This window comes from Stigmatopora nigra, chromosome 11 (assembly GCF_051989575.1).
Source record: "Stigmatopora nigra isolate UIUO_SnigA chromosome 11, RoL_Snig_1.1, whole genome shotgun sequence".
Lineage (NCBI taxonomy): Eukaryota > Metazoa > Chordata > Actinopteri > Syngnathiformes > Syngnathidae > Stigmatopora > Stigmatopora nigra.
Window position 1 is genome coordinate 14,475,622 of NC_135518.1, and position 15,301 is coordinate 14,490,922.

Below are 15,301 nucleotides of genomic sequence, written 5' to 3' on the forward strand. Positions count from 1 at the left end.
TGAATTCGTTTGAGTGTGTTTTGTTCTAGTTTTTAATTTTTATTCCTTATCAGTAAAATATTTTCTCACTTTTTATTTAGTAATATTCAGGTAAACATGACTATAATAATGTTTTTTTTTTGAAAATATTTAATTAGAGTATTTATATCGAAATGTTGATTTTTGGATTCGTTAATATAAGCGAAATTAATTTAATAAAATAGAATAAGTGGGGTTATAACTTCAATTTCATTCTTTTTATGCACAAGGCTTAAATCGTTTTTTATCAAGTTAAAACGTAGTAGTTGCTCGCTAAATACTTGGCATGATATGATGCATCTCTCTCGTTTTATATCATGTTTACTAAATCATTTTCAATGCAACAACGAACAAAGACGAATCAATAATATGCTTGGAAATAGACGAGGCCAAAATGTAATTTTGCTAAAGACCATACGAGTAAAATCTTGGAACGAAAACGTCGTAGTTAAGTGTCCGGAAAAGAAATTAACTCCCAAACAAAACACAAAACAAAAATCACAAGTCTTTACGTTTATATTTGTAAATGCTCGATCCCAAATTAATTGAAGGCGATTTGGAATGACAGCCCTTTTTTTTTTCGTTGGACGGTGCTCGCGAAGTCAGCTGACCCGACGTATGCAAATGAGGCTGCGAGGCGGCTCCTGATTGGCCGCCGTCGCCTGATTTAAGCGCTGTCAACGCCCGCGTCACATGGCCGCCGCCGCCGCCGCTGATGCAAGCCACTTGTCAACTCCGAGCGGCTCCACTGCGTGCGCATTCTGTCACAGCCCGATGTGAGGCTGCTGCTGCTGCTGCTGCTCAGATATGTATTAGCTCCCCGAGGCGAGCCCAAGAAGGAAGGAAGGAAGAAAACAAGGAAGGAAAGACGGCAGGACGTCGCGTCGACTCGGACTTTTTCGGGGGAATATTGCTCGCTCCCTTTTTATTTCATTTGAATTTGATTTTTTAATTTTTTTTTTATCTTTGGTCCCACAACTTTTCCCACCTGCTTCACCACCCTCCCCAAAGAACCGCCTGAATGTATAGCATGATGATGGAAACCGACCTCCACTCCCCCGTCCCCCAAAACGCCGGCGGTCCGCCGGGGCCCAACGCCGCTTCCAAGGCCAACCAGGAGCGCGTCAAGAGGCCCATGAACGCCTTCATGGTGTGGTCGCGCGGCCAGCGCAGGAAGATGGCGCAGGAGAACCCCAAGATGCACAACTCGGAGATCAGCAAGAGGCTGGGGGCCGAGTGGAAGGTCATGTCCGAGGCCGAGAAGCGACCCTTCATCGACGAGGCCAAGCGCCTCAGGGCCATGCACATGAAGGAGCACCCGGATTACAAGTACCGGCCCAGGCGGAAGACCAAGACCCTCCTCAAGAAGGACAAGTACTCGCTGGCCGGCGGCCTGCTGTCCGGGGCCGGGGGAGGCGTGGGCGGCGTGGGAGTCGGGATGGGGGTGGGACCCGGAGGCGGGATGGGCCTGGGGGTCGGCGTACCCACCTCGTCGGCGGGCCAGCGGCTGGACAGCCCGGGCGGTCCCCACGTGGGCTCGGCGGCGTCCGGCTACGCGCACATGAACGGCTGGGCCAACGGCGCCTATCCGGGCCAGGTGGCGGCGGCGGCGGCCGCCGCCGCCATGATGCAGGAGGCTCACCTGGCCTTCGGACAGCACCCGGGCGGAGGAGCGCACCCCCTCAACCACCACCACCACCACTCTCACTCGCACCCGCACGCTCACCCCCACGCGCACCCCCACACGCACCCCCATCACCCTCACCACCACCATCACCACCACCACGCGCACAACCCGCAGCCGATGTCCCGCTACGACATGAGCGCGCTCCAGTACAGCCCCATCTCGAACTCTCAGAGCTACATGAGCGCCTCCCCGTCCGGCTACGGGGCGCTGGGCTACCCGCAGCACCAGGGCTCCGGCGTGTCCTCCTCCTCCTCTTCGTCCTCTTCGTCGTCGTCGTCCAACTCGTCGTCGTCCTCCTCCTCCTCCACGTCGTCGTCCTCGGCGGCGGCGGCGGCGGCGGTGGCCGCCATGGGCGCGCTAGGCACGCTGGGAACGCTGGGCACGCTGGGATCGCTGGGCTCGCTGGTCAAGTCGGAGCCCAGCGTGAGTCCGCCGGTGAGCGGCGCCCCTCCGCACGCTCGCGGCCCCTGTCCGGGAGACTTGCGGGAGATGATCAGCATGTACTTGCCCACCGGAGAGCCGGCCGATCCGGCTATGCAGAGCCGACTGCACGCCTTGCCGGCGCACTACCAGAGCGCCGCGGCTGCCGGAGTCAACGGGACCGTCCCGCTCACACACATCTGAATCCGGCCGTGAATCCGGTCGTGAAACCGTCCGTGAATCCGGCCGCGTGTCCGGCCCCGAATCCGGCCCCTCCACGTCCCGTCCCCCTCCTTCTTTGGCTGGAATTGCGAAGGAAACACATGACCAAATATTTACCTCTTTTCTAACCCAGCTCGCTCGTTCGCTCGCTCGCTCGCTCGCTCGGCTCCTGCAAAGAACTACCTGCATTTTGTACAGAATCACGTGTAAATGAAGCTTTTTTTTCCTCCTCTCCCCTTTTCTTCTTTCCACTTTTTCTTGTCGTTGTGTTGCGGAGGGGGCGTCGAACTCACGCTCATATTTTTGTGCTATTTTAGCATCATTTGCCGTCTAAGTTAGGCCTGGTGCACTTCGGTTGGGCTTTTTCTCGCTATTTCTGTAAGTTATTCAAAATGTCAATATCACAGAAAGTGGAAAAAAAACAAAAAGAACAAACTTTTTTTTTCGTTTAAAAAAAAATCCAAGCCGTTTTGTGTTTCCAGCGCCTCGTTTTATTGTTGTAAAAACCCCGCTCTTATTGTTATTGTACAATTGTGAATATTTTGAATATTGGAAGGAAAGAAAGAAGGATGAGTTGGCAACGTGCTGTTGTAATTTATGTGCTTTTCTGCAAGTGAAAAGCTCTCCTACTTACTGCAATGATACGGAAAAAATGGAATAAATTTCAAAAGATGTTGCTTTGAATTATAAAGAGAAAAAAAATTGCTTTTCAAATTTAAAGCCATTGCTGCCATAATGTTTTAAACGCCATATATTTCTTGCACGTTAATTATATGGCAGCCCCTTCAAATGAAGGATTTATCTTCATTCATTATTTTTTAATATTCCTACGCCTTTTTATTTAAATCTCTGCAATTATTATCTTTCGTCGTTGCCAATGCGAATAGGCCACGGTGATTGTTAATCTTTTTATTTTATTTTATTTTGTTACGGAGTCATAAAATGTCATCTTTTAAGGTCCCACACGACAAAACACCTGTTAGTGTTATGTTGCTAATAAATCATATCGCTCTTAATCTCTGACTTCAGAGGAGAGGACACTTTAATTTACGTCTCTTTTTCTTATTGTTTGTTATTTTTTTAAAAGGTGCCTCGAAACAAAACAATTGCTCATTATTATAACGAACTATTTAGACAAAATATTGCAAAATGTCAGTGTTATTTATCTAAAATATGAATCTAAATGTTGCATTAATTTGAAAATTGAGGTGAATGGAGAAGGGAATTTTGTCTGATCTCGTTTTTATTCAAAATGCTTTTTCCGACAACATAATTTTTTTTCTAAATGGACAATTTAAGCCTATTTCATTTTATAAAGAAATGCAGGCTAAATCTGTCCAAACTCAAGCATTGTAATCATCAAATGGAGACATTTAATGGCTTGTAATTAGGGACTCGACATGAAAGTGACGTTGGCTAATAATTATTTTGAATATCATCATTTACTTTCAGCCGGGCAAAGTTTTTTTTTTTTTTTTTTTCCGAGGCTGGCGACCAGTTGCATCCTGGGTAATTGCCTGCCAATCTCTATCAAGCGTGATGACAATTTGCCTTTTAATTCACCCAAAAAAACCAACATCTCATGCCAATTAAATTAATCCTTTTTACATGATTTTGTCCCCAAATGAAAAGTGACTGTATGACGTCATGAATTTGTGACAGGCCCGCAGCTGGTTTTGACATTTACATGGCATTTTTCTTTAATTGCCCGAGGACTAATATCCATTCACATGTAAATGAGGGCAAGTGGATGCCTACTTATGCATTTTCAAGGAAGAAAAAAAATCAATTAATGTGAAATCCATCGTTAAGGGCGGCTTGACTGTTTCACACTTGATGAGGCGTGTCAATAAAATTAAAAAAAGCTTCACTTTTTTTGCCTGCAAGAAAGAAAATTCCATTTTTAGTGTACAAAATAAGGTCTTATTTGCAAGATGGCGGGATGCAAACGCATTTTAACCTCCTCGTTAATGACAACAAAGTGTGTGTGATTTTTCTCTCTCCTCCTTTTTTTGTTTTTTTGTTTAACATTGACTATTTTCAATAAATCTGTGCACACGCACCCTGGCGCGCACGCCATCGTCGTTATCTTGTAGGCGTGCAGGCCACTGATATTCCCTGCTAGGACTGCGGTTAGCTTAAAGCCCCGCGCGATCCCTTGCACCGCCATGTCCTAAATGGGGATAATTAGCGTCACTTTATCACGCCTCTGCATATTTTCTGCACGTCTCCGCCTCCCCCTTTTCGGGAAAGGAGCAAAAAAAAAAAAAAACACACAAAAAAATCAAGCGGCAGCCTGCGCCGCTCTGTCACACAAGATTATGGAGACAGATTGCACGGAGCGAATGTGGCGGGCGAGATTAGCGGCGAATAGAGAAAGCGAGCGGGCCAGCCAATGCCTCCGAAGGGGCCTTATCGGCCAATTACACGTTGACATGTTTAACAATCTTTCTGCCTCTTAATCCTGCCGTGCCGCCGAAGCAGCCACAGCCGCCGCTACAGCCGCCACCGCCACGGCGCTATCTGCCCGAGCGGCGGCGAGAGCGCTCGAACACGCCGGCCGACGTACGTGGAAGAGAGAGTCGTCACAAATAAAAGTTAGGAGGGGTCGCAGATTGCTTTATTTGCCAACTTTTGCCCTTTTACACACATTTTTCTTCTGTTGCTCCGCGCCGGGAAATTTAAAAAAACGCTATAAAAAGTCATAGTTAAAGGATAAAGGTTGCCCGTCGACCAGTCGAGATAAATGTTGTCGGCTTCCAGGTTTCAATGCGGACTTCACATTCGTTACAGTGGGTTTTGGGGGGTGCTTGACTTATAGTTGGAACGACACAATTGGAATTTGGAAGACATCGGGCCTTCTTTTCAAGCCAGTTCTGGGTGATGTGAAATTTTTGGGGGGGTCTACTCCATGGTTCCCTCAAAAATCTAATCTATTGGAATGCCTTTATTGTAATGTTACGTTAGCTAAAGATGGAAAGTAGCCTTTAGCTATAATCTTACATTACATGTATTGTCCATTTATTGCAGAAAATCAAAGTCCTACCCCATGAGATTTAAAGCTTTCTCATAAATAAGTAGTCTAAAAAGATTTACATACACTAAAAATAAAGTTAAGGAAAGAAATATAGTGACTAAATTGATTAGCATTACGTAAGCTAGAGACTTTGTGCAAGTATCAAAGTGCAACAAGTGTTGGTGAGCTTGCACACTTTGTTTACCATCCGTCAAACACTTTATCAAATGTCCTCCTCTCACCCAAGAAGGAATTATTTTGGTGCTTCTTTTTAAGTTAGGGTTATTTATGTTTTTTTACAGATTTCCCCGGAAAAAAAGTCTGATGATGTTTTGGTCAACACGTTCAACATGGCAACTCAAACCAGGTGAGAGGAATTAAGCCAAATGCACGCCGCCGTCTCGAGAGGATCGGTCGCAATGGAAATCAATCAAACGGCCAACTACGTTGCAGATTGACGTCACCTTATTCCGACCTTAGTTTTCATAAAGGGAGAGGGTTAAAGCAGAAGAATTTTTCTTACTTTGGTTTCTTTTTCAGCAAAAATAGGAAAAAAAATAAACAATGTAAAACTTGTGCTCTGTTGCGCTGCCTGTTGCCAATCCCCATAATTTTCGCAAACAAAGTAAATGTCAAGCAATCAGCCAGCCACGCTTCATTTCTACTTGGAGATTATTTGCCTAATTTAAGATTTGTTGGATGACAACAAAGACAACATGTTCAATGGCAGAAAAAAGACAGGAAAATCTAAACCTTTCATTTATTATTATTTGTTTAATTTTAAAATAATATAGCAAAAATCTAGAGCTTCCTGCATTTGATTTCAACATTTTGTCAGACTTGAAACTGTAGGTTAAAAGAGATTTTTAACATTTTAAACGTTACTTCATTTGGACTTCATTTTGTGGGACTTTAACGTACTAAATTAGCCTAGCATGCATGTTTTGGGGATGTGGGAAGAAAGCAAAGTACCCGGAGAAATCCCACGAAAGCTCCATGCAAACGTGAGTCCACCCGGGATCGAACCCTCGACCCCAGATCCGCAATACCGAGGCGCTAAGCTAATTATTAAAAAAGTGACTTCCTATGATCCCCCATTTAACCAAGTCGCATTGTCTTCCACTCGACAGCACGATCCGACGGCGAAAAGACGGATGGCGCCACCGCGGCGAATCACCGCAACCCAGCGGACGCCACAGGAGGGTTTGGCAAGGCCCGCCCCCTTCCCTCCTGACAGGTGATCACTCTCAAAGACACAGCGAGGAGGTTAATGAGAGGTCAAAAAGTTGTGATGGCTAACATGCTAACTCCCCCTCCCCTTCAGATTCTCCACGCCGCCCGCCCGCCGCCGCCTGCCACGCGCTGATAGCGCTTTGCGCCAGCTGACCTCTGAACCCCGAGCGGCCCAGGGAGAGGTAAGATAGCGTGCGGTGGCGCGGGGGTGACGGATTCACGGGCCACCCGTCAATGGTGCCTAATGGTTAAAAAGCCCAATCAATTTGCTCCCGCTGCTGTTTTAGATGCTTGTCGCTTTACATTTTTGATCCACTTCTAATTCCTTTGATAACCCCCCCGGCACCCCCCTAAAGACCCCCCCTCCCCCACCCCATAGCTATTGAGCTGGAGTGCGATTGGTCCCTAATGATCAGATAAATGATATCACAATGTATTTTCCGCCTAATCCAGTTGACGTCGATGTTCATTTATTTGCCGAAGCGTGAACGTGTCGTGTTGTCTGCGAGCGCGCGCGGGGGGTGCATATGTTTGTTTACATCATGTGCAGGCGTTAATAAGCCCCCCAAATTCATGCTTGTGCGCACGATCCAATAGTTGGCGCTCACGGGTAACTGCTTTGTGGGAACTAGTACTGCGTTTGAACGTAAATACTTCATTTGCAATATTTTTTGGGGTGGAAATCATGTGACATTTACGTTGGTGTTTATATTTTGACACATTTGTACTCATGGGTCAAAACATGTTTGGGGTTAAAATTGTACTGGCTTAGGTTTGCATTTAAGTGTGTATTGGATATTGTTATTGTTGTTGTAGATTTTTAGGTGCAAAATTGGCCGAGACGAAATGACTGGGCCTATAATATTTTTGGAAGTAAAGCTAATCCATGCGAATTTGTGACAATGTTAATTCCCAACAGTAAATAAGCTCAGCCCCGTTCTTTGAATGATTTTTAAAAAATATAATTTCGATGCGTCCGTTGTGAATGATGTAAGCGGCGCTTCTCTTTTGGATTGATTTAATTTGGCTTACCTGGCGCTGCTCACAATCTTGGTTCCCACTCGCTCATCTCCGCAAAAGCCTGCGCTATGATAAATAACAACAGCCCTGTCTCCAACACCCCCCGGCGCTCCCCTCTGGCGCTCCCCCCACCGTTATTCATTCCATTCGACCGGAGCCAGCTTGTCGCTCTTAATACTCTTAGTCCCTTTCTTGGCGTCTTTTCCAAGAAGCGGCTGTATTTCCACGTCTGTAAACGCCACGCAAAGGCCTGTAAACAATATTGGCGCACATTTGGAGAGCCGTCCGGCCTGCCTTGTGGCCTTTGCCGGGGGTCAAATTATAAAAAGTATACATATTCTGATAAATACTGAATATGTGTGTTTTTGTGTGTGTAACGCGACTTTTTTATAGCTTCGATCAGTGTGAGGCCTTGTAGAAGGTGTGTGACATAGCATTTGTGTTTGTTATGCTGCCCCCTGCAGCTTGGGAGTGGGACAAGCCCGTATTTTGAAGGTAGAAATCTTGGTTGTGTAAGATGACGTGACTGGCATTGATATTTATCTGAATTCGCGTCTTTTATTGACTCTATCCGAGAGTTCTGAAGAAGTATGATTGGATAAAAGTGCATAGCTATACTTGTGAATGGTATTGTTGCGCCATGATAAAGTTGCTCGGGCAAGTCAACCATTTGTGTTTTTTCACAAAGATTTCTTTTATTCATTCATCATTTTCAACTATTTCAAGTCCAAGGCCACGTATGTACCTTCAATTATTTACCGTAGTACTGAAGTAATTGAATTTTTTTTTGGAGTAGAGGGGGAGGGGTGGGGGCTATTGCTAACGTGATAAGCCAACAAATGGAAGCACTGACAGAATAATTGCCACTAGCAATTTAACCTTGCTTTATATGCTATTTGACTTGGATTAAAATGATGCGCTTGTGCTGATGAGAATTTGCTAGGATTTCATGCGGAAGGAATTCAATTTGAATGGGACACACAAAAAAATGGAGCTTTTTGTCGTATCGTTGGCTCGGACCAGTCAAAAGGATGTGCATTCAAAGAATTAAATTCAAAAGGAACCACCTCAATTTAAAGACCATGTAGGTTGATTACCGCGTCCAAAAATTGTAAAGACAAACCACAAGGAAAGCCAGCTATGGACTGAAGATAATACTATCATTGTTAATATATCCTTGAAATAGCAAAAGAAAGTTCGTCCCTCCCTGTCAAAACGAATGGGATGTCTATCGCCGTCCATAACGACTGGAAAGCCAACTTTTTGAGACAAAAACAAACATTTCCAGATCCAATTGGCCTGCCAACCCATCGATGTTAACAGCCCCGTACTGTAAATTAGCACACAAAGCGCTAGCTAGCCTGGTTAGCAGCGGCTACGATGCCAGTCCGCTCGGGGTCTTCGCTCCAAAAGTATCGAGGGACTAGATAATGAAGCATCTCAGGTGACTACACGTGGGGATTAGCAGTTTAGCTGGCACGCCACGGCAGCTAGCGAGAGACACACGTTCCCCACTTTCCACACGGCTAGCCCGACGCATACACTGGAGAGATCCTTGGTTATCGCAGTCTCCCAGATTGTTCTCAACTACTTATGGAAAACACACACATCTCAAGACGTGGCTAGCGGTGCCAATACGACGGGCCCGGCGCGTTAAGAAGAGTCGTGGTGGCGGCGCCGCGTGGAACGCGCACACAAACCGCCAGGTTTTTTTTTAGCATCTCTAAATTCTGAGCGTTGCTAAGGTGCTTTGGGAGGGGATTAACACGGGCTGGCGATGCCGATGAGCGAGACTCGCGCATTTCCCCGCAGCGGCAGAAAGGACAAAGAAAAGACCACGGAAGACAAGGAGACGCAAGACGAGGGAAATCGTGTACGGAAACTTGAGAGGGGTGCGCCTCAAAAAAAGAAGAAATAAAAGTCAAAATAGAGTCGTCAACGACCAACGTTAGCATAAATTTTGACTTTTAACTTCCAATGTCTGGAAAAGCGAAACCCGGTGGTACAGTGTTTAGTACGTCCGCCTCGCAGTTCGAAGAGGGAGGGCTCGATCTCCAGTGTGTCTTCAATTAGCATGTTCTCCCCTCAATTTTCTTTGCTAGCTTAATTATATGCTAAATTGTTGTTAGCTATGAGTGGTGGGTTGTTTATGTCATTGTGAGCTGTGATTGGCTGCTAGCCAAATGGTGGCGGCTATTATCTCTGTGAGGAAAAGCCAAAAGTTAGAGAATGTGAGAAAAGCCAAAGCAAACCACACCTGTCTCAAGTTGCAACTCTTGTTTTCCTGACTCTGAGCTCTCCATTTCTTGCCTTTGACTTGATTCCCATGGGACTGCCTCCCCCAAGGGTGACAGCCAGCGCTTTGACACCCGGCCGGCCTCCATTGTCCTACTTTTTTACGCGACTTCAAACGCCGACGTGGAGGTCACGCCAAGGTGCCCCAAGGGTTAACGTCTCAGGTGTGCATGGTCTCCCGTCCCGTTTTTTTTCTTACATTAGTCACGGAAATTTCAGGAAGGCCTCGTCTGCCGCAGGTTTGGAAAATTCCTCAAGGCAAAATGACAGGCATGGATTCGATTTTTCAAATTTATTCACGTGGATTGACATATAGTCGAAGCCTCGGGACGTCTCCGATGGCGTCGCTTTTCATTCTTACCCGGAGGTCAGTTTCTCAGGTGGACGCGACGTCCCGTGACGACCCGCGCGAGCCCGACGGAGCGCTCCGACAGACTGGCGAGAAACCCGAGAGGCGGCCTAATTAGCCGGCGGGACCCGAAGCGCGCCGTGGGGTGGTGGGAGGAGCCTGAAAATCCAAACTTTATTAACGTGACCTCAAGCCATCTTATTTATTGATGGCTTCATTCAAGAGGACTTGGCAAACGGAACCGGTTTGGCCAAATCCGACACCTTCCCCCAGACCGCCCGCCTGTCCGGCTATTCCAGTCATCCGGTTCAAGCCCTGTCAGGTGGAAGAAAGTTTATCCCGGGGCAGGGGTGGAGAGAAATCTAGTAGTCGCTGAGGAGGGAGGGAGGGAGGGAGGGAGGGAGGGGGGTGGTCGGCCGAGGCGGGGGGGATCGTATTCGGGCTCCTGGGGACAGGCGCTTGGCCGTGGCGTGGCGTGGCGTGGCATGGCGGCGAGGCGCACTGCCCACCCCACATCAACGCTCTCAGGTTCCCCTTCTCAGATGGGCCCGATAAACACTCCACGGGGACCATCTGGAGGCGGGTGGGCAGGCCGGTAGGCCCCCGGGGCCGCGGGGGCCGCGGGGGCCGGACATATTTCATTTCAATTCCACCCCTCGGTGGCCATTTTGCATTTGCCTACTGCCAAAACTCTTTTTTTAGGTTGAATAGATGATTGCAATCGGGAGAAAAAAGATTTTATTTCGGTGACTAGCGTCCTCTAGTCACGCTGCTGAGAAGTGCAGCATAGGCTGAATTTCAGCTTCTTGCGCAGGCCGTCCTCAATGATATTTTCATATTTTCCAAGCTCATTTAACTCATCGTCCGCCATCCGTTGTGACTGGGCGAACCCGTTTACCGCCGACTTCCTTATTTGACTGTGTTTTACAAATATTTTGCCTGACTTTTTGCCCCATTTTCCATTTGGGGTGTTTTGGCCTTTCTGCGTTGGGGGAGGGGGTTTTGACGCGGGTGGAAAGCACTCCCGCGGCAGGATACGGCACGTAGCTAACGACACGTCTTGGTGGCGCTAACTGCCGCGCACATCCATCTCTTTGGCATTAGCCTGATGGATGTATTTTTGTCGCCGCCATTAGGGCCAAACGCTCCGTCGGGCAGGCCGGCGTTTTATGCTAATGCGCCCTCTCACACCTGCAGCTTGCAATTACCTGCCAAGGAGCCGCCGCCGCAGACGCAGACACCGCCGACGCCGCCACCGCCGAGTCTTCGCCGGCAATAATATGAGTAATGGCAAAATTGCAGCGGTCTATTGAAGAAAATTGAGCAGAGGCAGAAAGAGAGTCGGCAGAAATGGGGAAGGAGAACCCAGGTGGAAAGTCAACCTTGAAAAGGCCCGACTTAATTAGACTTGAAATATCTGTCGTGCCCCCGCTGGCCCGCCGACTTTTACTCTCGAAAGGGGGGAAAAAACACGGCGCTCGACTTGACTTGACGGCACCTTTTTAAAAAGGTCTCGTGATTTCTCGCTCTTTTCAATTGTTCGCCAGATTCCAATGGGTGCCCCAAATAGATTTGTGTCCAAAATACATGTAAATGTTGCATTGTTTTTGGCATAGGTGGGGTCCGGCACCCTCTGCGACCCTTGTGAGGATAAGCGCTAAATGAAGGAATGTTTTTTTTGTCTCAGGCATACCGTAAAATTATTTTTACCAGTAATGACATTATTTTTCTGCGTTATTTTAAAGCAGCTGGGAGATGTTTTTTTTTTTTTGCTGCGCCTTATGATAAGTGTGCGCGCATCTGTTTGTCTGGAGGGTGGGGGTGACGTGGGGGGGTATCGGTGGGGTCCTCGGGGCTGCCGGCCTCGATAACAAGGGCCGTAAAATCAATCAGCTCCTTTGACAGGCTTACGAGAAGCCCCGCCTCTTGAGTTCCCGTCCCTTTCATCTCCCGGGCTGGCGGTTGCCTTCGGCAACACGTGAGCGTAAACACGCCGAGCGCGCCCGTCCAAACTACGGCTTGAATACGGACCCACACCATAAGCTTGAGTTCAGCCTACGTCCTCTAACACTTCTCCGCTTTAACACTAGATGGCGCTAGTCCTGTTAGCATAGCGGTAAAAAACGGATGTCTTGAAATCTACATACTTAGTGATAATGAGTTTCACTGTATTTGACGGAGATGGACGTCCAATCCAATTTGACTGACTTTAAACTATTGAATATGATTTCTCTGGGTACATGGATGCTAGTCTAGCAAGTTAGCAAAAGTGGTTGACGATTGGCTCGCCACCAATTGATGGTGTTCTCTGCCTGGTGCGCTAAATCAGCTAGGATAGGCTCCAGCACCCCCGCTACCGTCATGAGGATAAACTGTACAGAAAATGGGAAAAAAACAGCATTTTTGGGCCTTTTATTTGAAAGCTTTCCCGTGGAATAATAAAATATGGACACACTCACACATATACACACCCATGGATGACTGGGGAGTACCTGGTAAAGTGCTTGCAGGATTAGGAAGTTGGTTACACGTGTTCAGGTCAGCTCTGTGACAATACTCTTGTTTCAACACCTCTTCTGAGATGAGCATTTTTGTTGTTGTGTGTGCATGTGTGTGTGTGTATACAAGGGGTGACTGGATGAGGAGGAGGAGGAGGACGAAGAGGAGGAGGAAGATTGGGGTTGGAGCACTAAATCCGCAGAGAGGACTTGGCAAGCCAGTGGCTCCCCCATTTTTTAATTTTTTTTCGCTTGCTCTCGCTTCATTGCTTTGGTCCTCCCCAAATCCTATTTCACGGTGCCAAGTATGCGCTCCCTGGGATCTCCTGGGCTCGCATCTCCAGACACAGGTTTTAAGCCTCTCCTGGCACCCACAGAGGTGGAGGGAGGGAGGCAGGGAGGGAGGGAGGCAGGCATGTGACGCACATCCACAAGAGACACCCCCCCCCCCCACCACCAATTTCCAAAGCCGGCAATCGGCGTAGTCGCCCACATTTCCGGCCCAAAAGTCCCCCAAGATGTCGAGCGCCACGCTACGCCGGCTTTGGCGTGAGGTCACACCACGAGCTTTGTTTGCACGGATACAAACTCCCTTGTTTATTTTGGGGACGCACTGTCGTGCAGAGAGGCCCGTCGGTTCCATCAGTCAAGCGAGCCAACCCCCCATCGTCGTGGTAACGCGCGGCGCTTTTCATAAATAATCATAGGATGCGCCTCATTTAGTCCTCCTAACTCAGGCATTAGTCCTCCTTCAATTACACACAATCAAAGCAATTAATGAAGTGCCAAATTACCTGAAAACGCTCCGCCAGTCAGTCACGCACTGTGCCGCATGACTAGGCTGTGTTTTGCTCTCTTGGCCACTAGGTGGCGCTGTTTGACTAAGATTGTTTGACTGCGACCTTCCTAGCTTAACATGTAGCCTTAGGCTATCTTTTTAACCATGCTAATTTGTATATTTTAACATATGTGTGCATTTTATGTTGAATTTGCAGAGTTATTTTAAAGTATTATGACATTTCTTTATTAATATCTTATTATTTTTCAGTGTGTTTTAATACAGTATAACAACAAAGGTACACAGTCACAATTTAAATGTTGTTCTTGTTGTGCTAATTGCAGAATTCACGATCATGTGATAAAGATGAGCTACGATGCCACGCCCACCTGTTTTTGCCCAATGGAGGCGGTCCCATTGTTTGATGCGAAAACCCAAGAATTACGTCCTTTGAAAGCAACTCCTACTTGCCGGTAAGGCCTTTTTTGAATGTTTCTCAATTGTGATATGACTCCTTAGGAACCAGAAAAAATGCTTATTACAGACAGCCCTTTTGCAAGATATCGTTTAATCGAGGCTAGTATACATAAAAAACTTGCTTACAATCGTGCCTTACAGCTACCCAACCATACAATTTTAATTTTCCCCAAAAAAAATTCACCCGAAAACAATGTCTCACATCGAATAATATTTCGTCCAAATTTGCGGCATAATGTAAAAGTAGCTATTGTGTGTGCACTCAATGTGAATGAATGCATTCTTCCAAAAGATGACATGAAGCATTTGATTGTCGCATCCCCATCTGTGCATGCGAGAGGCGGAGTCAGGATTAGAAAGCGCCCCGAGGCAAACAACAACGGCCTCATCGTAGGTCACCCGCCGCTCTTTTATGCATTATTGATCACCTCGCCACTAATTGAAAGATGTTATGCCTGCAAATGAAATGAGCACTTGCAGACATCCCATCTGACTCACTCGCTCACTCACTCACTTGGGACCATCCCCGGGCAGGCGGAGGCGGGGCCAAGCTTGTGTACGCCCGATGTGTCATGTGTCATGAAATTCCCTAAACTAATACTTCGATACACAATATACAACAATTGTAAATTAATAACATACTTGTCATAGGAAATTAAAATAACATTCAAAATAGTTCTGCAGTCAAATCATGCCATCAATCAGATTATGTTAATTATGTTTAATATTTTAATATATTCTATTGTTTTTGAAGGCTTGTGCATTTTACATTAGACCTCATATGTTGGCACATTTGTGGGTCTAAATTCCATTGTTGTGCTAAAATGATATGGAATCAAGGAAGACCTGCGTTAGCATGTAATGGTGTATATTTTATCAACATAACTACATGTAATGATATATTCATGTGTTAGTACGTTGGGGGTGGGGTTTGTTGGGGAGGGAGTGTCCGCCCAGGTCACAAAATGACCTAAGACCGCCTCTGTGTGCCCATATGTATATTTTTACATTTTTTTTTCTTCGCGTTTCCAACGTAGTTTATTTACGTGTGGGAATATTTGCACGTACATTTATTTTTTCCATGGGAAGATAGACTTTAGCACATATACCCAGTTGTTATACAAACGTCTCGAAATTCACGCGTGCTCGAGTGCGCGTGCACCGAGGAGGCAAGCGTCAGTGCGCATGCGCAGCCTTACCATCTGAGCGCCTGGGGCTGCGTGCGTGTTGAAGAGTGCGGTGCCCAACGAGAGGACGAGAAGAAGAAGAAGAAGCAGAAGAAGAAGAA

At 46.9% G+C, this 15,301-nt stretch overlaps 1 protein-coding gene and 1 long non-coding RNA gene across 2 annotated transcripts; both read left to right on the forward strand.

The window, feature by feature from the left end:
* Positions 1 to 431: 431 nt before the first annotated feature.
* sox1a (SRY-box transcription factor 1a) lies at positions 432 to 2,368 on the forward strand. Its single transcript, XM_077728463.1, has one exon. It carries the CDS (start codon positions 1,040 to 1,042, stop codon positions 2,327 to 2,329), a length of 1,290 nt encoding a protein of 429 aa, XP_077584589.1. The 5' UTR covers positions 432 to 1,039; the 3' UTR covers positions 2,330 to 2,368.
* A 3,215-nt stretch (positions 2,369 to 5,583) lies between these two features.
* LOC144204527 (uncharacterized) lies at positions 5,584 to 6,798 on the forward strand. The gene is made up of 3 exons (XR_013327908.1): positions 5,584 to 5,730; positions 6,494 to 6,600; positions 6,688 to 6,798. It is a non-coding gene; the product is annotated as an uncharacterized LOC144204527 (long non-coding RNA).
* The last annotated feature ends 8,503 nt before the right edge of the window (positions 6,799 to 15,301 follow it).